At 33.4% G+C, this 23,426-nt stretch overlaps 2 protein-coding genes across 2 annotated transcripts; both read left to right on the forward strand.

The window, feature by feature from the left end:
- The first annotated feature begins 1,144 nt into the window (after positions 1-1,144).
- On the forward strand, positions 1,145-3,817 carry LOC132548569 (lactoylglutathione lyase-like). The gene is made up of 4 exons (XM_060212432.1): positions 1,145-1,270; positions 2,352-2,434; positions 2,971-3,111; positions 3,748-3,817. Exons 1-4 carry the CDS (start codon positions 1,211-1,213, stop codon positions 3,815-3,817), a joined length of 354 nt encoding a protein of 117 aa, XP_060068415.1. The 5' UTR covers positions 1,145-1,210.
- Positions 3,818-16,292: 12,475 nt separating this feature from the next.
- On the forward strand, positions 16,293-23,062 carry LOC132548570 (protein starmaker-like). Its single transcript, XM_060212433.1, has 6 exons — positions 16,293-16,406; positions 17,899-17,955; positions 18,446-19,220; positions 19,992-20,087; positions 22,072-22,227; positions 22,812-23,062. The coding sequence occupies exons 1-6, from the start codon at positions 16,293-16,295 to the stop codon at positions 23,060-23,062; spliced, it is 1,449 nt and encodes a 482-aa protein (XP_060068416.1).
- The last annotated feature ends 364 nt before the right edge of the window (positions 23,063-23,426 follow it).

The following is a 23,426-nucleotide window of genomic DNA, read 5'->3' on the forward strand; positions in this document are numbered from 1 at the left end:
CCCAAACAAAGTATATCACTGTCTTTATCACGACAGTCACATATCGGGCTGCTGAAATATTAAGATGGTGTAAGTTTACTAAAAACGCTTAATAGTCTCACAATATGTTAATTATCTACACAGATACCTTTATAGTCCTTAGACGTGATGGGCTCTTGACCGTCGAGGTTATACCATTTTTTGTCCAGAAACGAACAGTTGAACACGTATTTGTGCATGTACAGTAGATTTATGCAACATGAAAGAACATGCTTGTTTTTAACATTGACACCATCAACGTCTCATCTCACGGCCAAGCTGGTAAACCCCGATTTCCCCCCATCTCCCACAAACGTGGATGCGACATTTAACAAAAATGAAAATGTCTTATAATAAGTATAATATGTCGTCAAATACACAACGTATTCACCGAATTCTTGGACATTGCGTTTAGAACACCAGTACACCAACAGTAGATAACTGCATGTACAAGGTTAAATATATATTATTACTGACTACGGACCGTGACACCTGTAATTGAAAAACTGACTCCCGACCGTGACACCTGTAATTGAAAAACTGACTCCCGTGTCTGAAAGTACATTTGTGGCAATAAAATCGTATAAGTACAATATATAAACCTAGGCGTTCATTTATCATTCATAAGCTCACTCAACCAGATTGTCGTTTCAGTGGCGGTTTAACTGTTATTAACTCGGTTCTCACTTTGAGAAATTGACAATGATCTGCTTGGATTGGCCTTCCAGAAAGCTATGGCAACTCCCGTGTTTTCAACTCTTACAAATATTTTACTGATTTTGATTAGAATCTCCAATTATGACTTTACTGATATGCGTATTAGCAGGGACGTCCCTGGTATTAGGAATGGGTTATTAACATTTACTCGAAATAAATTACGCGGACTAAATTATGCCTAGCTGATCCGTGAAAAAACATTCGGAACATACCGGTATTTATCTAATGCATTTGCTTTAAACAGTATAACTATATTTAAAGCTTCCATCGCCCATTCTGTTCCTTGTTATACTACATGACAGACATGGCTGTGTTTGGCGCATTACTACAACACATAGGCACACGTGTTGCGTTATCGTTGCGTTATCGAACGCACCTAATTGGTTTACAACAAACTTTATACAAAGCCTCGCTTTCGAATACACTTGTACGAAATATAACACAAGCGGTTATTCACCGGACAAACAACCCGAAAATGGCTCTCTCAGAGGATGACATTCGCAAAGTGTGCGTTCAACCTGATGCTGCGACAAAGGTATTGTTATTATTCAATCGATACTTTTTTATTATTGTTCAAACAGTTAGTTTTCAAAGCACTCCCGAACACTATGCGTATTCTGGTCAACTCGCCCAATAAAGCTTGTCGCTCTTTTAGAAAAAAATGAACACTGAACAGTTCGAAATTCCTTGAACAAATTGGTACATTAACAAATTAAACTGATAATTGTTGACCAAATAAGATACGATCATGCTACAGACATGTATAACGTCTCTGAGTATGCCAAGGGCGGAACGTAACGGTAACGGATATATTGCAAATCATCTCCGGGATGTTAGATCCGCTCGGCGACAGTAAGTTTACGTATAGTCTATGTGACTCACGATCTGTGTGACGTACTGAAATACTGAGTGCAAGGAATCTAATTAAATTGTCATTATAAATTAATTTGTGAAAAAGAAAAGCACGATATCTTAAAAAAATAAACTTGTCCGAAATATCCCTTTAAATAAGATAAACGAAAAACAGCTAGGTAACCAACTTTTAAGCCATCTTATTAAACCAGTAATGATAGGCCAATTACAAAAGGCTTAAGAAGTTTTATCTCTGTTTTCTATGTTCAACCTTAGTCAGATTTGCTCTGCAAAGCTATTTCTTTGCATTTAGATTGTTTAGTGCCATTGGCCATCAAAACAATGAAAAACACCCCAGATATCAAACAGACAGGGACTTTGATATAGATAAAAATTGGTCAAGGACAGTAGATTGGTATAGAGTCTTCTGTTAACATTTCAATGCAACATTAACATATATATGATTGTCATTTTCACAACTCTGACTTTGGAACTCAATCATTGGCTGTTAAACATTATACTGAAACCAAATATTTGGATTTAATTGTTTTAAGTTTACCTAAGATCTTAAGATACTTTTTTATCTGTTATCTTTGACAGTTCTGTATGTTGACAAGTCAGTTTAACAAACACTGATACTGACAGTTTACCAATTCAACAAATTGTCTTGTTTAGACTTTAAAAATGTTGATCAGTTCACAATGTTGACATTGCTCACAATGAATACAAGTAATATATGATATTTCTATTGTCAATTATTTTAGGGTTTTTATTTTCAACAAACCATGATGCGAATAAAAGACCCAAAAGCATCCTTGGAATTTTACACCAAAGTGATGGGAATGAGGTAATCTACCAGTGTGAAGAAGTTTTAGCTGGTCATATCATTGTACATCTTAAGTATGTCATTATCTGTTGACCTACCTTTGTAAAATTTACCTGCATTAGTGCAGGGGTAATCCTGGAGGAAGTCAAGGAGCCATTGAGCCCTCAAAAAAATGAAATATTTGGCCCCTATCTTTCCAATTTTTGTTACCTGTATTTACTTAAAATTTATGGAACTAACCCATTACTTGCAGTTAATATTTTCGGCTGTAACAATTTTCGCTGACCTGAATATAATAACAATTCTTGATAACAATGGCATCACTATTGGGCTTACGTATGTGCATGCAATTTTTTTGTACATTTGATTATTTTTATAAAATCATCAGTGATAACTTTAGAACTACAAGTATATTATATTTGTAATTTTAAAAGTGTAGAGGGCAAAATACATATACAGAAAATTTTCTTAATTATAAAACAAACAATCCTTATATACCTGTGAGGGAACATTGAAAGGACTAGGAAAGTTTTTACACAACTGGAATTTTTTATCAGGTTACTGAAGAAAATGGATTTTGAGGGCATGAAGTTTTCCTTATATTTCCTGGCCTATGACGAAGCCTCAAACATTCCTGAGGGTGAAAAGGAGAAGACAAAATATTGTTTTGAGCAAAAAGCAACACTAGAACTTACTCAGTAAGTCTATAAATTACTATTGAAAGCTTGAACATTAGTTAATTAAGTTCTTCTTTTGTGACACTTACCATTTGTTGTACTATATAGCCAATTATATTTTTGATATTTCAATTGACCACAAAAAATTCATCCATGAAAGAATAAGACACTGCAGCATTAGATGTCCTTTATATCCAGATCGCAAAAGTTTAATTCTTTATAATAAAATTTGTTTGTTTGTTTTAAAAGCAAATTGCAAAAAAATCCCATTGACCAGTGAAAATGACCAGCTCTGTGTTATTTGAGGAATCAGAATTGACAAAGTCTATCAAGTTCAGAATAGAAAAAACAGTTGCAGTCAAAAGGAGCCTTTTATTCATTAACACAGCAGCTTTATTTTGAATGATGTTACCACAAAGTAATATTGAGTCTACTATTTTTATTATCATCAAACACCTGTCTTAGTTAGCTTATGTATAAATAATGTTTTTAATGATTCACAAAACTGCTTGGTATGTAGATTCTTTGAAATCAATTACAGAATTTCATACATATTTCTTGTTTTTCTCTCCGTATACTTTAAGTTATTGCCAGTATCAATTTTGAAGATATTTTTGCAATTTTTGTTTTACATTTAATTATTGCCATCTTTTCCAGTAACTGGGGGACAGAAAATGACACAGAGTCTTCCTATCACAATGGCAATTCCACAAAGGAAGTTATCTGAAGGTCAAGGGCACTGAAAAAGTCAAGGTCAATGTTTACAGTTAGGATCTAACACTGACTTACAAAGTGATAAGTTAATGTTTACAGTTAGGATCTAACACTGACTTACCTGTGAAATTAGTTAATGTTTACAGTTAGGATCTAACACTGACTTACCTGTGAAATTAGTTAATGTTTACAGTTAGGATCTAACACTGACTTACCTGTGAAATAAGTTAATGTTTACAGTTAGGATCTAACACTGACTTTTGTTAACATTAGGATCTAACACTGTTAAATAATGTTTACAGTTAGGATCTAACACTGACTTACCTGTGAAATTAGTTAATGTTTACAGTTATGATCTAACACTGACTTATCTGTGAAATTAGTTAATGTTTACAGTTAGGATCTAACACTGACTTATCTGTGACATTAAAGTTAATGTTTACAGTTAGGATCTAACACTGACTTACCTGTGAAATTGGTTAATTTTTACAGTTAGGATCTAACACTGACTTTGAAATTAGTTAATGTTTACAGTTAGGATCTAACACTGACTTACCTGTGAAATTGGTTAATGTTTACAGTTAGGATCTAACACTGACTTACCTGTGAAATAAGTTAATGTTGACAGTTAGGATCTAACACTGACTTATCTGTGAAATTGGTTAATGTTTACAGTTAGGATCTAACACTGACTTACCTGTGAAATTAGTTAATGTTTACAGTTAGGATCTAACACTGACTTACCTGTGAAATTAGTTAATGTTTACAGTTAGGATCTAACACTGACTTACCTGTGAAATTAGTTAATGTTTACAGTTAGGATCTAACACTGACTTACCAGTGATTTTAGTTAATGTTTACAGTTAGGATTCTTAGTTAATGTTTACAGTTAGGATCTAACACTGACTTAACTGTGAAATTAGTTAATGTTTACAGTTAGGATCTAACACTGACTTACCTGTGAAATTAGTTAATGTTTACAGTTAGGATCTAACACTGACTTATCTGTGAAATTAGTTAATGTTTACAGTTAGGATCTAACACTGACTTATCTGTGAAATTAGTTAATGTTTACAGTTAGGATCTAACACTGACTTACCTGTGAAATTAGTTAATGTTTACAGTTAGGATCTAACACTGACTTATCTGTGAAATTAGTTAATGTTTACAGTTAGGATCTAACACTGACTTATCTGTGAAATTAGTTAATGTTTACAGTTAGGATCTAACAACACTGTGAAATTAGTTAATGTTTACAGTTATCTAACACTGACTTACCTGTGAAATTAGTTAATGTTTACAGTTAGGATCTAACACTGACTTACCTGTGAAATTAGTTAATGTTTACAGTTAGGATCTAACACTGACTTACCTGTGAAATTAGTTAATGTTTACGGATCTAACACTGACTTACCTGTGAAATTAGTTAATGTTTACAGTTAGGATCTAACACTGACTTATCTAACATTAAAGTTAATGTTTACAGTTAGGATCTAACACTGACTTACCTGTGAAATTAGTTAATGTTTACAGTTAGGATCTAACACTGACTTACCTGTGAAATTAGTTAATGTTTACAGTTAGGATCTAACACTGACTTACCTGTGAAATTAGTTAATGTTTACAGTTAGGATCTAACACTGACTTACCTGTGAAATTAGTTAATGTTTACAGTTAGGATCTAACACTGACTTACCTGTGAAATTAGTTAATGTTTACAGTTAGGATCTAACACTGACTTACCTGTGAAATTAGTTAATGTTTACAGTTAGGATCTAACACTGACTTACCTGTGAAATTAGTTAATGTTTACAGTTAGGATCTAACACTGACTTACCTGTGAAATTAGTTAATGTTTACAGTTAGGATCTAACACTGACTTATCTGTGAAATTAGTTAATGTTTACAGTTAGGATCTAACACTGACTAGTTAAAGGATCTAACACTGACTTACCTGTGATTTTAGTTAATGTTTACAGTTAGGATCTAACACTGACTTACCTGTGAAATTAGTTAATGTTTACAGTTAGGATCTAACACTGACTTATCTGTGAAATTAGTTAATGTTTACAGTTAGGATCTAACACTGACTTATCTGTGAAATTAGTTAATGTTTACAGTTAGGATCTAACACTGACTTATCTGTGAAATTAGTTAATGTTTACAGTTAGGATCTAACACTGACTTATCTGTGAAATTAGTTAATGTTTACAGTTAGGATCTAACACTGACTTACCTGTGAAATTAGTTAATGTTTACAGTTAGGATCTACACTGTGAAATTAGTTAATGTTTACAGTTAGGATCTAACACTGACTTATCTGTGAAATTAGTTAATGTTTACAGTTAGGATCTAACACTGACTTATCTGTGAAATTAGTTAATGTTTACAGTTAGGATCTAACACTGACTTATCTAACATTAAAGTTAATGTTTACAGTTAGGATCTAACACTGACTTATCTGTGAAATTAGTTAATGTTTACAGTTAGGATCTAACACTGACTTATGAAATTAGTTAATGTTTACAGTTAGGATTAACACTGACTTAGTTAATGTTTACAGTTAGGATCTAACACTGACTTATCTGTGAAATTAGTTAATGTTTAAGTTGTTTACAGACTTATCTGTGAGTTAACACTGACTTACCTGTGAAATTAGTTAATGTTTACAGTTAGGATCTAACACTGACTTACCTGTGAAATTAGTTAATGTTTACAGTTAGGATCTAACACTGACTTACCTGTGAAATTAGTTAATGTTTACAGTTAGGATCTAACACTGACTTACCTGTGAAATTAGTTAATGTTTACAGTTAGGATCTAACACTGACTTATCTGTGAAATTAGTTAATGTTTACAGTTAGGATCTAACACTGACTTATCTGTGAAATTAGTTAATGTTTACAGTTAGGATCTAACACTGACTTATCTGTGAAATTAGTTAATGTTGACAGTTAGGATCTAACACTGACTTATCTGTGAAATTAGTTAATGTTTACAGTTAGGATCTAACACTGACTTATCTGTGAAATTAGTTAATGTTTACAGTTAGGATCTAACACTGACTTACCAGTGATGTTAGTTAATGTTTACAGTTAGGATCTAACACTGACTTATCTGTGAAATTAGTTAATGTTTACAGTTAGGATCTAACACTGACTTATCTGTGAAATTAGTTAATGTTTACAGTTAGGATCTAACACTGACTTATCTGTGAAATTAGTTAATGTTTACAGTTAGGATCTAACACTGACTTACCTGTGAAATTAGTTAATGTTTACAGTTAGGATCTAACACTGACTTATCTGTGAAATTAGTTAATGTTTACAGTTAGGATCTAACACTGACTTACCTGTGAAATTAGTTAATGTTTACAGTTAGGATCTAACACTGACTTATCTGTGAAATTAGTTAATGTTTACAGTTAGGATCTAACACTGACTTACCTGTGAAATTAGTTAATGTTTACAGTTAGGATCTAACACTGACTTACCTGTGAAATTAGTTAATGTTTACAGTTAGGATCTAACACTGACTTACCTGTGAAATTAGTTAATGTTTACAGTTAGGATCTAACACTGACTTATCTGTGAAATTAGTTAATGTTTACAGTTAGGATCTAACACTGACTTACCTGTGAAATTAGTTAATGTTTACAGTTAGGATCTAACACTGACTTACCTGTGAAATTAGTTAATGTTTACAGTTAGGATCTAACACTGACTTACCTGTGAAATTAGTTAATGTTTACAGTTAGGATCTAACACTGACTTACCAGTGATGTTAGTTAATGTTTACAGTTAGGATCTAACACTGACTTACCAGTGATGTTAGTTAATGTTTACAGTTAGGATCTAACACTGACTTATCTGTGAAATTAGTTAATGTTTACAGTTAGGATCTAACACTGACTTACCTGTGAAATTAGTTAATGTTTACAGTTAGGATCTAACACTGACTTACCTGTGAAATTAGTTAATGTTTACAGTTAGGATCTAACACTGACTTACCTGTGAAATTAGTTAATGTTTACAGTTAGGATCTAACACTGACTTACCTGTGACATTAAAGTTAATGTTTACAGTTAGGATCTAACACTGACTTACCTGTGAAATTAGTTAATGTTTACAGTTTAGTTAACACTGATGTTTACAGTTAGGATCTAACACTGACTTACCTGTGAAATTAGTTAATGTTTACAGTTAGGATCTAACACTGACTTACCTGTGAAATTAGTTAATGTTTACAGTTAGGATCTAACACTGACTTATCTGTGAAATTAGTTAATGTTTACAGTTAGGATCTAACACTGACTTACCTGTGAAATTAGTTAATGTTTACAGTTAGGATCTAACACTGACTTACCTGTGAAATGTTTTAGGTAACACTGACTTACCTGTGAAATTAGTTAATGTTTACAGTTAGGATCTAACACTGACTTACCTGTGAAATTAGTTAATGTTTACAGTTAGGATCTAACACTGACTTACCTGTGAAATTAGTTAATGTTTACAGTTAGGATCTAACACTGACTTAACTGTGAAATTAGTTAATGTTTACAGATCTAACACTGACTTACCTGTGAAATTGGTTAATGTTTACAGTTAGGATCTAACACTGACTTACCTGTGAAATTAGTTAATGTTTACAGTTAGGATCTAACACTGACTTACCTGTGAAATTAGTTAATGTTTACAGTTAGGATCTAACACTGACTTACCTGTGAAATTAGTTAATGTTTACAGTTGTGAAATTAGTTAATGTTTACAGTTAGGATCTAACACTGACTTACCTGTGAAATTAGTTAATGTTTACAGTTAGGATCTAACACTGACTTACCTGTGAAATTAGTTAATGTTTACAGTTAGGATCTAACACTGACTTACCTGTGAAATTAGTTAATGTTTACAGTTAGGATCTAACACTGACTTACCTGTGAAATTAGTTAATGTTTACAGTTAGGATCTAACACTGACTTACCTGTGAAATTAGTTAATGTTTACAGTTAGGATCTAACACTGACTTACCTGTGAAATTAGTTAATGTTTACAGTTAGGATCTAACACTGACTTACCTGTGAAATTAGTTAATGTTTACAGTTAGGATCTAACACTGACTTACCTGTGAAATTAGTTAATGTTTACAGTTAGGATCTAACACTGACTTACCTGTGAAATTAGTTAATGTTTACAGTTAGGATCTAACACTGACTTACCTGTGAAATTAGTTAATGTTTACAGTTAGGATCTAACACTGACTTACCTGTGAAATTAGTTAATGTTTACAGTTAGGATCTAACACTGACTTACCTGTGAAATTAGTTAATGTTTACAGTTAGGATCTAACACTGACTTACCTGTGAAATTAGTTAATGTTTACAGTTAGGATCTAACACTGACTTACCTGTGAAATTAGTTAATGTTTACAGTTAGGATCTAACACTGACTTACCTGTGAAATTAGTTAATGTTTACAGTTACCTGTGAAATTAGTTAATGTTTACAGTAAGGATCTAACACTGACTTACCTGTGAAATTAGTTAATGTTTACAGTTAGGATTAACACTGTTGAAATTAGTTAATGTTTACAGTTAGGATCTAACACTGACTTACCTGTGAAATTAGTTAATGTTTACAGTTAGGATCTAACACTGACTTACCTGTGAAATTAGTTAATGTTTACAGTTAGGATCTAACACTGACTTACCTGTGAAATTAGTTAATGTTTACAGTTAGGATCTAACACTGACTTACCTGTGAAATTAGTTAATGTTTACAGTTAGGATCTAACACTGACTTATCTGTGAAATTAGTTAATGTTTACAGTTAGGATCTAACACTGACTTAATGTTTACAGTTAGGATCTAACACTGACTTACCTGTGAAATTAGTTAATGTTAGGATTAACACTGACTTACCTGTAGTTAATGTTTACAGTTAGGATCTAACACTGACTTACCTGTGAAATTAGTTAATGTTTACAGTTAGGATCTAACACTGACTTACCTGTGAAATTAGTTAATGTTTACAGTTAGGATCTAACACTGACTTACCTGTGAAATTAGTTAATGTTTACAGTTAGGATCTAACACTGACTTACCTGTGAAATTAGTTAATGTTTACAGTTAGGATCTAACACTGACTTACCTGTGAAATTAGTTAATGTTTACAGTTAGGATCTAACACTGACTTATCTGTGAAATTAGTTAATGTTTACAGTTAGGATCTAACACTGACTTACCTGTGAAATTAGTTAATGTTTACAGTTAGGATCTAACACTGACTTACTGACTTACAACTGAGTTAATGTTTACAGTTAGGATCTAACACTGACTTACCTGTGAAATTAGTTAATGTTTACAGTTAGGATCTAACACTGACTTACCTGTGAAATTAGTTAATGTTTACAGTTAGGATCTAACACTGACTTACCTGTGAAATTGGTTAATGTTTACAGTTAGGATCTAACACTGACTTACCTGTGAAATTAGTTAATGTTTACAGTTAGGATCTAACACTGACTTATCTGTGAAATTAGTTAATGTTTACAGTTAGGATCTAACACTGACTTACCTGTGAAATTAGTTAATGTTTACAGTTAGGATCTAACACTGACTTACCTGTGAAATTAGTTAATGTTTACAGTTAGGATCTAACACTGACTTACCTGTGAAATTAGTTAATGTTTACAGTTAGGATCTAACACTGACTTACCTGTGAAATTGGTTAATTTTTACAGTTAGGATCTAACACTGACTTACCTGTGAAATTAGTTAATGTTTACAGTTAGGATCTAACACTGACTTACCTGTGAAATTAGTTAATGTTTACAGTTAGGATCTAACACTGACTTATCTAACATTAAAGTTAATGTTTACAGTTAGGATCTAACACTGACTTACCTGTGAAATAAGTTAATGTTTACAGTTAGGATCTAACACTGACTTACCTGTGAAATTAGTTAATGTTTACAGTTAGGATCTAACACTGACTTACCAGTGATGTTAGTTAATGTTTACAGTTAGGATCTAACACTGACTTACCTGTGAAATTAGTTAATGTTTACAGTTAGGATCTAACACTGACTTACCTGTGACATTAAAGTTAATGTTTACAGTTAGGATCTAACACTGACTTATCTGTGAAATTAGTTAATGTTTACAGTTAGGATCTAACACTGACTTACCTGTGAAATTAGTTAATGTTTACAGTTAGGATCTAACACTGACTTACCTGTGAAATTAGTTAATGTTTACAGTTAGGATCTAACACTGACTTACCTGTGAAATTAGTTAATGTTTACAGTTAGGATCTAACACTGACTTACCTGTGAAATTAGTTAATGTTTGAAGTTGGATTAACTTACCTGTGAAATTAGTTAATGTTTACAGTTAGGATGTTTACAGTTAACACTGACTTACCTGTGAAATTAGTTAATGTTTACAGTTAGGATCTAACACTGACTTATAGAAATTAGTTAATGTTTACAGTTATCTGTGTTAATGTTTACAGTTAGGATCTGACTTACCTGTGAAATTAGTTAATTAGTTATGTTTACACTAACACTGACTTACCTGTGAAATTAGTTAATGTTTACAGTTAGGATCTAACACTGACTTACCTGTGAAATTGGTTAATGTTTACAGTTAGGATCTAACACTGACTTACCTGTGAAATTAGTTAATGTTGACAGTTAGGATCTAACACTGACTTATCTGTGAAATTAGTTAATGTTTACAGTTAGGATCTAACACTGACTTACCTGTGAAATTAGTTAATGTTTACAGTTAGGATCTAACACTGACTTACCTGTGACATTAGTTAATGTTTACAGTTAGGATCTAATTTACAGTTAGGATCTAACACTGAAGATAAAATAGTACTTGGGCAAATTCACTGAACATATCCTGATTTATTTTAAATATTTTAAAAGCTTATGAGCAAACTTGTGTCATTGAATGTTTTCCAGAATCAGACAATGTATATATATTTTCTGGTGTTTAGTCAGTGCCTGAAGTTTATCTATGCAGATGTTTGATTATCTCCCTTGTTGGTTGTGCCCCCATACCACCCTTGACAATTACACATATAAAATATCATCTGCTTAAGTTAACTTCTGGTATTCATGCCAGTATTAATTAGTAAAATCTGATTGCACATTTTAATTTATCAAGAATTTGTTCATTTTACACTATCAAAACATATGTTTTAATTTTGAGGACTGTATGTAATTTTGCAAGGGAATGTATCGTGCTCAACATCTTTATTAAAGTATTAAGGACACATATACTGGTAGTCTAAGAAGTCAAAATCTTGTATAACCTGAAAATATTATGTATAATCTTTGGTAAGGAGAGAGATACACTGATCATATCTTACATTTATTGATAATGAATACACCGTGTGTTACAATGAAGTAGTCAGTACTATTTAAGTATTATATGTACACCCTTTTTTTTGTGAAAAAATATACATTCTATTTATACAGAATGTATTCTGTTTTCAAATGTGAAATGCATTAGCTGTCAACTTACCTGTTTATGAAGTAATTATTTTGTAGATACTTTTTTTGTAAATATTTTTATGTATGTTCACCTGTTTTTATGAAAACATGTATTGATGTTCAGTATATAGAATGAGATGTGAACCACAAGAGTCAGCAATCTAAAGAGCTACAATAGGATATATAATATAGTATATAGTATGCGCCAAAATATCTACTTTTTTTCCTAAACCAAAGAATGTCGGCGAATAGTTAAAGGTCATGTTACCATGGTTACCTTATTTTTCTGAAAGAATTGAAATCTTTAATTTCATTGTTATTATAAAGCTTTTGTCAAATTTTGATTAGATAATAAAATGGATGTGGGTAACTCTAGTCAATTTCTATCCATTCCAGCTCCCCCAGAAATCCATTGCTTTCCTGCAGTTGGAACAGAGTGACAAATTGTTGGAATTATTTCTTTGTTTTGTCACTAGTTTCCATATAAATTATGTACATCAAATGTACTGTACTATGAAAGAAAACATATTTTTACTTGTTTGGCTTAATTGATCATAATGTGCTTTATAGTAGAAATCAAGAGTATTAATCAGGTTTATTTACAAAAATTATGTGAAGAGCTATGTACTGTGCAAGCGGTGTATGTAAATATAGTGGGCTAACTCTGAACTTGTTGATGATGCCAGTGATGGCAGCTCTCATGTTGCCTTGTTGTGCTAAATTGGTAAAAAAGTGCATGTACTTGTAATTATACAAGTGTTTCATTAAGTATTTCATTTCATTCTACCTGGTAGTCTTTAATTCGTCTTGTCAAGATTAGGTCTATATTTTGTAGACATTTGAGTGCTGAAGCTGTCAGAATGTAAAACTAAAAGTCTTCTACAATTATATACATATGTATATTCTGTTTACACCTTGAATTGTATTTTGTGTTCTACATTATTCCAAGTTCTTGCTTCCAATAGCTCAATGAATGATATTGTAGGAAAATTATGCATACTAATACTTGTCTCATACAAGATACATATTTGTCAAAATTACCAATGAATTTTATGAAATATTTTACATTTTTAACAAGACTGCGACTTTATTTTCTTTTGCTTTGTAGGAAGTTCTAGTTGTAAAAGATAATTGAGCCAAAATAATGAAACATTTATTCAAAGTTAATTTATGTTATGGAGAAGGCTTCCATATCACTACATTTGTAGCAAATTCTGATTTTTGAGTGGTTACAAAAGTAATTTCATATTCCTAAATGATAACATGCCCTTATCCATTGTACATGTGTCAGATGTCAATTTCACCTAAGTAAACCCCTGAATGTTTCTTGAATGAGTGACCATAATCATGTTTGGAAATGTTTTGAATCGTGAAATTCTTAAAAATAATTTTGTGTGGGTAGCACAAACATGATGAGTTTAATTCTCAAACCTGACATCGAAAGTACAGTATGATGGTTCCAACAGTGGGAAATGATAATAGAAAAGATAATATCTATTTTCCAGCTACACTGTAGTATCCAGAATACCAGTAATCACCTTCCTGATTTAAGGATGTTCCATCCTGGACCTTTTCCTCGAAAATCTTGTATAGCTTCTTTTTTCATTGCATTTCTATGAAAAATTTCTCATCAAACATTCTCTCTTTAACCCTTACGCAATCAAATTTTCAGTGCTACATGCCAGTGTTTCTATTACGTTTATTTTTAGAAAATTAAAAAAAGAAGAAAGAAAAACCATGTTTATTGTTGTCTCTGTTTTTTGTAGTTGTATTTTGCCAAGTTTCTGTTTCGTCATTGTAACAGAAATTTATTTCTATGCGCTACTTAGACAGAAACTCACAAACTGTCTGTAATCCTTGTAAGAGTTAAGGCTGTATGCTACTCAATACACTGCCTGTAATAGTAAAGGTTTTCGTAAGTTATCACCCTTCAGACACTCCACTATATATATACAACACATGTAGTCTGTGTCCAAATTTACCTTGATGCACGTCGCCAGAACACTGACGTCCATCGGTTAGGTGATACCCAGACATGGGAAGAGTCACGGAGATGAAAACCTTGTCAACCAACCAACCAAATTTACTGATAAACTTTGAATGCATTCTGCAGATTTCATCATGATGAATCTATATAGTGTGTCTATTATCATCCATTGTAAATAAGCGATCAGAGCAAGAACTGAAACATTCCATTTAGTACAGTACAATCTTTTCATTTAATCTGTAAATGGCGTCATCACGAAAATAAAAGAGAGGGAAGAGGTGAGTCATTATACTTATATCACAAAAAGGAAATGGCGTACCCAACAATATGAAGGACACGTTATTTTGACCATTTGCCAGAGCCGCTGAGTATTTTTGTGGAGAACCATATACATCATACGTAAGCATTCAATACTGGTTGAATAGAGAGAAGATACACTTCACTTCAACAAGGGAGTTGGTCATGATTCTCTTTCAATGAAGTTTTGGTAACAAATTGCATTATCGGAATGTAAGCAATTTTGTTTTCTGTCTGGACTGAATGATGTTTGACAACTAGCTGTGCATGTTTTGTTTGTCGTTCGAGTTGTTACTAATTACAAATTATGTTGAGTTTTCCTCAACTCACACAACTTTGCAGCTATGTAGACCGAAGAAAAGAAAATATTGAAGAGATATCCTTTTATACGTTAAGATTTATTTTACGAATCCCAGGCACCCAGCAGTGGAAACAATGTGAAAATAGTGGTTGAAAGAATACTACTTGATTGCTCAAGTTAACACTGTATGGAAAAGAGAGATTCATGTACAATGTAGTGAACAAAACCTAATCCATCATTTAAAAAAATGGTGTTGCACCCTTCAAAATCAGTCAGTTCGTGCATATGAAGTTGAGCAATCGTAAATTCAAGTTTGGATTATTTGGCAAATCTATCTTTCAAATCACTATATATATGTTGCTGGTCAAAATCTTAGATGTATATTGCATTGGCAAAGAATCAGAATAGAATTATATGCCAAGTTCTGGGGTTGTTTCTTGCATTATTAATGGATTTTATGTGGCTAGTTTCATTATTCACCGTGATCTCGTCAAGTGACTGTTAAGAACGACAACTCTAGTAGAGATTGCCTTCAAGCGGTCTGGTATTCGTTCCGTTTTATTTCAAACAATATTTCATATTTTCTATTTAGTCATTGTCAATGAAACGCTTAATTATTGTGACATCTTACCGTAGAAGCAAGCGTACATGCGAACCCAAAACAGAAAGGCGGGCATTGTAAATTAAAAGATGAAGATCTATTTTAGCTTTTGAAGAAGTCCAGTCACGAGGTATTTACTATGCAAAACTTATTTTTAGCACACTTTCAAAGTGTACCGATTTGGGCCAGTTTCTTCCCTTGCATTGGAAACGGTCGATGAAAATAAACATAACTGTCCAGCTGTTTTGGTTTCCCCGATAACGTTATGCTTGTTTTTAAATTTGAAAAGCACTGAAATAGTTAAGTCTTCCGCTGAACACTTTTGTCACCGTAGCCGTATCTTCATTATTGAAATATTAAGCGATTCATATTTGAAAATATTCAGCCACCACATATATAACGCGCATATCAACACACGTCATATCGTACTATAAGGTAATATCTGGTGATACGAATATACTGCCTCACGAACTTACTAGAATTATGTGCAGTGTGCTCATCTGCACAAGTTGAATGGTTAAAGTATGTTAAATTCAAGACCAGACTGTCGAGAGTCATTGATGAAAAAGTTGAGTATTAGTGGATGGAGTGAAAAATGGGCTAAAGTGAAGAATTCAGAAAAAAAGTGCACGAAGAAGGTTAAAAACAGAGTAAAGTTATGCCTTTGATTTAAGGAGATAGATGGAAAGCAATGATGACGTACCAATACAGATACACTACATACAATTGTGCATCTCAAAAGCAAGACAAGGTAAAGGAACCAAAAACTGTTATACCTGTTTATTCTACTTTTCATTCCAGATGAGTCATAACCGGTCACACTTTGAGTGCTCTTCTACCAATAATGAAGTGTCACAGCAGCTTATTATTAAAAATGCATTTGACCGATTATATGAGCGAAGTCCACTGCCCGAGGTAAGCAGAATGAGGACATGATACTAAAAATCTTGTTGAACAGTTTATACAACTGATAACTGGCTATTTTAACGTATCGCATTTACATCCTTTTGATTAATTAACTGATTATTGTAAAAAGAAATGCTGTTTCCTAAGAGGAGTGCCTACGCAATTTATGTTTAGGTTATATAACTGATACTATGAAAATATAGGTTAACTCTTGATAAATCTGACTGAATTTTATTGTTCTCTTATATAAGTGTTGTAAAATTACAGTGATCATGAGGAAAAAACACTACTTGTCCATATATTGCAAAAATTAACTTGTAACATATTCAATTTACCCAGTATATCATTGTTTTTTTTGGGCCGCATACAGATTATTGGTTAGAATTACCGTATTTTACTGCAAATTAGCCCCCCCTCCAGTTAAAAAACAGACTGTCAAAAGAGGGGAGGTAATGCTTTTGTTTTGCATTTGGGTTTGCCCCAGTTTTTTCTTTTTTTTGGGGGGGTGGGGGGAGGGGATTATCAATTGAGAGGGAATTTCTAAGAAGTGAATTGTATATTTTTGTGAATTTGCCCAAATTACAAAATAAATCAAATTGGGATTGGGGCCCATATTTGGCATAAAAGAGCCCCCAGAAATAGCCCTGATCTCAAAATCAATGTGTCTATTAATCCTTTTTATACTGTGAGGTTAGTTTCACAAAATTCAATAAAAGTTGCCATATTTAAAACTTTACCAAAATGCAAGCGAAATATATCTGATACGTATGTCATACTTTAATATTTATATTGCTTGTTCATGCGTTTTCACTCATAACAAGAAAGAGATATGCTTTTTTACCTTCTGCACTGCAGACCTGTAAATTGCATGACATCACATGATGGTGAGCAGTAAAAATTGCTGATTGAAGAGCAATTCTTCCTGGGCATGTGTGATGCAGTTTTTACAAAATGCAATGATTATCTAACAAAAAAACAGACAAATAAGTGACAGTACCATACCCGACATGCTCCAACAACATTGCGTTCCTTGCGTTCCTTATGTTTATGTATAAGAATGTCTTATTCCTGCATTCAATTTCACAGAGAACTAGCAAAAATCTTGTACTTTTGTGACTGTCTTGTAAGATATTTATTTGCTTCTCAGTTTATTTGAAAGTAAGCAAATACAGTTTGCATGTTAAGTGCTTTGTGTAAATTATCTTTCATATATTAAGAAATCATTACTATTTCATGAGATGTATCTCTGGTCAACTAGAAAAATAGGCCCTAGTTTACATGTAAAAAGTCTTCTGTACCTGTGATTGAAACTATTTGGAACAATTATTTTTTCTTATCATACGCAAAATATGCAAAAATTAATCGCACGCAAAAAAAAGCTGGTTTACAGTAATTTGAAATCAGATGGAATCCATCTATATTTTGTCCAGTTTCACACTCAGGCACTGGACCTATATATACACTGTAGTCTACTGTGCTGAGCTGTAATTTTACCTTTTAGCTTCTGCAAAGTCACCTTGGACACAGTCCGAAGAAAAGGTTCCATGGAGCAAGCAATGTAAGATTTAATGACTTCAAATTAAGTTGATAATACATTGATGGTTTTTTACTTTTTTCTTTTTTTTTCCCAAAACAAATAAATCAATCAAAATCAAATGTTTTAATTAGCTAATTTGTAAACATTTAGTGTCGAAGTTGTGTCCAGGGTTTTCCATAATTTTGTTAGTAGTAGGCTGTGTAGTGAAAGTAGGAGGCTGGCCTGCCGTGTATGTGTAGTCGTGTACGGAACATTATTACGGAACTGGATTGGTGTAGGCGGCCAAATGATCAAAGTAGCTGGTCAAATTAGCCGGCGACCGGCTCTTATGGAAAACCCTGGTTGCGTCTCTGCATTATAATGAACAATAATAAACTTGATATGTGTATGCAAGACTCTATATTTTGTGATTTATTTTCATTTTTTATGCTAAGAGCATTTTCATTGAAAATTGTAGTGCTGGAATTTTAGTATGTAACAGAATAACTAGTTCTTTTCTCTTCAATCACAGGCAACGCCATCCGACAGAATCAATCAGATATATGCATCTCTGAGGAAAACTAGAAAGACTGATACTTCACTTCCTCACTCAGACCATAGTGCTAGCTTTTCCCACAACAGCAGTTTTGCTTGTAGTTCACCACATTTAAACAGAAGTTCGGATTCTGTATTCAGGACTCCAGTTCAACGCTTGGTTGACAGAGACGCAAGTTTTAACAGGGTTACATCAGATGTACAGTTCTCTAATTGGAACAGAAATAGCAATTACATCAGCAAATTTTCAAATGTTCTGGATAATGAGGAGAATTTGAGACCCAATAAAGGACTTTATGGGGATACAAGAGACAAGTTTAACAGAGAATTTACAAGAGGAGCCCATTCACATGTTTCCCTTAGGGAAGGTAATTGTAGAAAAAAATTTGACTGTGATGATGAAAATGGTGAAAACATTGAAGGTGAGTCAGACTTAAATTACAGACAGTATCATCAAAACAGGTACAGTTCTGTTCAAGGTGTTTGTCTAAATTCTGACCAATTACAATGGAGATATGGCAGTGAAGATGAAGACAATACACGAATGTCTGGTTGTCAGTGGGACAAGTCAAGGTCTGATTTGGGAATTCAGAATGAGGAAAGGCACTTGAGTTACCAGGAAAAGGACCTACTTTCTTCCCCTGTCATACCTATGCATGGGTTTGAACGCCAACCATCTCACACTCGGGGACCTGTGATGCCTGATTTTAGGGACCAGAGACACCAACATTACAAAGACTCAAGGTCAAAAGGTTAGAGATAAATATGCATTCTAGCAGTGGTCATATCTCTATATAATCAATAGTATACTCAGTTCAGACGAGGTGACCTTATATAGCTCGTAAATGTAGAGTCAAAAGCAAAAAAAAAGTATTAGTATAAGTATCAAGAAAGTAAAGATTAAAAATTTGATTGTTGAAAGCTCTTTGAGATGAGAGTGTGTTTGTATGTGCACATGGAATAAATACAGTTAAGAAAGAAATGTACATGTAAAGTTCAAGGTAAAGGTAAGTCTGTTTCTCTCTTACTTTAACTATACATGTGATTTATTATATAAATCTAATCAAAAGTCCAAACACGAGTTTAGCAAGAAGTTTAGAGTTATTGACGTTACAATATTTTACTGTTACTCCTTGTTTTCATTGTACTCTCAGGGCTCTCGATCTGCCAGATTTGGGGCCGATATTCGGCCCCATTCCCAATGCAAAATAGTATCTTTTTTTCCCAATTTAGACCCGAAGTTTTCCCAATTCTAAGGAAAACGTTATTTTTCCCAATTCTAAGGGCTCTGAGCCCCAGTCCCAAAATAGGGTGTGAGAGCCCTGACTCTGTAGGTTCAGTATAATTTGTTATCATAATTTACATAGTTCATTACTGTGTTTGGACGGTATGAGACTAATTTGTAGATTAGCGGTTGTTAACATACAATGTGGTGTTGATCTCTCAAAAATTTAATGAAGATCATGTATAATCTTGAAAATGGTAGAAGAAAACTCAAAACTTTTCTGGACATGATCTTGCAGAAGAAAGTAATAGAAGCGAAAACAGTTATAACGAAGACAGGGAAGCAATGGCTGAAGCTGACAAAGGATCAGATAAAGAGAGACATAGCAGTGGCGGTGAGTTCAGAGAAGTTATCTAACTTATCATGTTTTACAACAATATCTAAAAGAAATCGAAATTATACAAAGTTGTAATGCAGATTATTTGCCCCAATGGTACCACACGTGAGTATAAAAGGCATGGTCAATTACTTATAAGGCTCTACTTGTGCATAACTGGTGAGTGCACCCTGGCATTCTTTGTGAAACTGAAACTTGAGTGCATTGTACAAATATTTTATAACATTTTTTGATTTAAAGTATGAAATTTCATATGTACCATAGCTGTTGATTACTTAAAGAGCCAGACCCACTCCTCAACCAGATTTATTTTATATAAAAAAATTCATGATTTCCTATTTTTCTAGAGTAGCAAAAGTTTTGACTAATCCTGTAATACCGCAATTTCAAAGTAAATCGCTACCAATCTAACGTAATAAATAGTTTTAAAAAAGAATTCGAAACGACTCAGTGCTAATTCACAATTATGCGGGAAGTCCTGGCCTCTGACGCATGCGCAAAGAACTGTAAATAAATCTGCCGTCTTCCAACATGGCAGAAAGCGTACGAGGGAAGCGAGGAAGAAAGCGTGTTTTGATGGACTCTGAGACGAAAAGAAGGAAGATGGCTCTCTCGTGTAGCATCACTCTATAATCATATTCATAAATACTCTTATCATCGAATATTCGCTTTAGATAGATCCATTTTGCAATGTTCTATATGTCGTTACCGTATCGTAGCCCCCATTTGAGGGCCTCTTTGCATTTAGTCATAGTTTTTCTCGTAATCTTCACGTTTTTGTGTCATATCTAAGCATTGAAAGATGTGATCAATACATAAGTTAGATGATTTCCATACAGGATATATAGAGTATTGATTGCATTTATCGGTAAAATCTCTTTACAAGGGATTTCACATGGACGTACTACTCACCTCTTTCTACATTTTTGTTTTGGTTCTGACCGCGTCTGAACGTATCACGTTACTTTTCCTCATCAATATTCATATCTTGGTGTTGATTAATGAGACTAAAGTGTCATATCATATTTGGATCCCCCATCAGAAAAGGATCCGGATAATTTTTCTGGCCATCTGATCCCCCCTATACTATTTCAATCCCCATAAAGAGAGTTTATATTAACAATGCATATATGCATATATTTAAAGTGATAGTGAAAATGTATACATATTTAAGCCCCTGTCAATCACTACCTGTACAGGGTAATCTGGAGCTTGACCTCTTCAGCCTTGGCTCCACAGGTGTTATGTAATCACACCTGTACAGGTAACCCAAGTATCAGTGACCAAGTCCCAGACACAGTTACCTATCATATCTCATTTTATTTAAAAAGCTATAAAGTTTAAAATAAAATTCACAAGGGGGATCAAAATACTATAGGGGGGATCCTTTTCTTATGGGGGAAAAGCGATCCCCGGGTCCTTTTCTGATGAGTGAAAAGTGATCCGGATCCTTTTCTGATGGGGGATACAAATATGATATGACACCGGCTCCGATATCTCCGGTACCCTTTCAATTTCAAGTTCGAAACTTCATATAAGTCTTTATTTATATATTATCTATTAGTATACAACAACATTTCCAGTCAATAAAATATGAAAAAAATATCTATAACGGAGTGGGTCTGGCTCTTTAAGGTCTACAGCATATAACATATTGGTATAGTATTCAGTTAAGCCAGATGTGAAATCAACTGACGGCTAATTTGTATACCTTCCCTACTTTCATTGGTTGAAGGAGATTGTCAGAAGATGGCATGAAAGTTATCCTTTTCTACCTTAAGAGTTAAGGAACTCAATTACTCCACTTAAAAATGCCAGTCTTCAGGGAGAGATTCTGGAATGTTCATTCAGTTGCTCTGGTGAGGTTGAATAATCTCACTACTTCGGTTGAATCTTTTGGGGAAGGGGAAGATTTTATGCACTGATTCTAATTCAGCTTTTAAGGAGTTTTAAGATTGAGCATTTGTGTATAACTTGCCAGGTTATGAAAGAGCAGAATCAGATGGCAGTGTCAGTGACATTGACCTTATACCAAGCACTGATGATGCCACCCCACTTAGGTCCACTAACCACAACAGTGTCACAGAGAATCCAGGCCACATTGGAGACCAGGACCTCCAGTCTACCTCCTGCCAAGGTGAGTGTTGAAACAGATTGTATTATTGACATTTTTGTCTGGCAGTAACAAAGTCAACATTACTTTAGGATTATACAGTGTTGCCATCTGTCAGCATCTATATGTACGAGATGTGAAGAAGTTCTAGTCAGTTCCTCAGAAAGTATATGTACTTAGCATTACTAAAGCAGTGAAATATCCTACATTTATTGTAAGATCGGAAGATTGGGCAGCACAGTGGTAACACTCTTGCCCTACAACTAGGCAATCAGAGTTTGATTTTTGGAACGAATGTAACAAGGGATGGGGTTTTCTGTCCAACCAAGTGGGTTTCTCCACACAAAGAGACCCTTAACATGCTTCCACAGGGGCCAATAACAGTGATTAATGTAAGCGAAAAGCTGGTTTTGCAATTGTTGTGAAATAGTTTATACATTTTGTACTTATATTTATAGTAAGATCTGAGGGTGTACAACTAAGATACTGATAGAAAAATAGAGGCATGGGATTTTTTTGTAATGTCTCTTAATAGTGATTAATTAGATTTATGTTTAAGTATGGGAAACCATTATAAAATCCATTCCTTTTGTATTGTTATAACATAGACACAGAGACTGACACAGAAGTTACTCTGGCACATCCCGGAGCCACAACCATGGCTGAGGAGGACACAGAAGAACAGGACAAGCAACATGAAACAGAAAATGACAATGAGAGCTTGGGCAAGAAAGATGTAGGCAGCAACGATGGTGATGAGGAGGAATCAGACACCAGAGAGGAAAGTGATGAGGAAACAGCAGATGACACGATAGAGGATGGGCAAGGTTTTTGTTATCATTATACTCATGATATGTAGGATCTATGGAATTATTGTAAATCTCACTGGTGCTTCTCGCACATAATGGTTTAAACTGATATCATCTTTATATGTGGTTTCAATGTCAACAAATTTGAAATAAAGAAAGTGATGTTGAGTTACTATAAATGAACTTGAATTGACAAAATAAAATTTGAGCACATCACTTTATTTTGTTGACAAATTAGTATCAGAAATGTACTTGCACAGCCACAGTAATTGTTATATGAAAAAAATGTACAGAAATACAGAAATGGGAACTAGCAAGATACTTTCATTGTGAAAAGCAGTTAAAAAAAGTTACTACTGAAATATGTAGATTTATAGAAATATACTTTGAAAATTATACATATGATCAATGGAT

Source organism: Ylistrum balloti, unplaced genomic scaffold, assembly GCF_031769215.1.
Source record: "Ylistrum balloti isolate Yb309-2 unplaced genomic scaffold, AGI_CSIRO_Ybal_v1 Utg370018, whole genome shotgun sequence".
In the NCBI taxonomy this organism is placed as follows: Eukaryota; Metazoa; Mollusca; class Bivalvia; order Pectinida; family Pectinidae; genus Ylistrum; species Ylistrum balloti.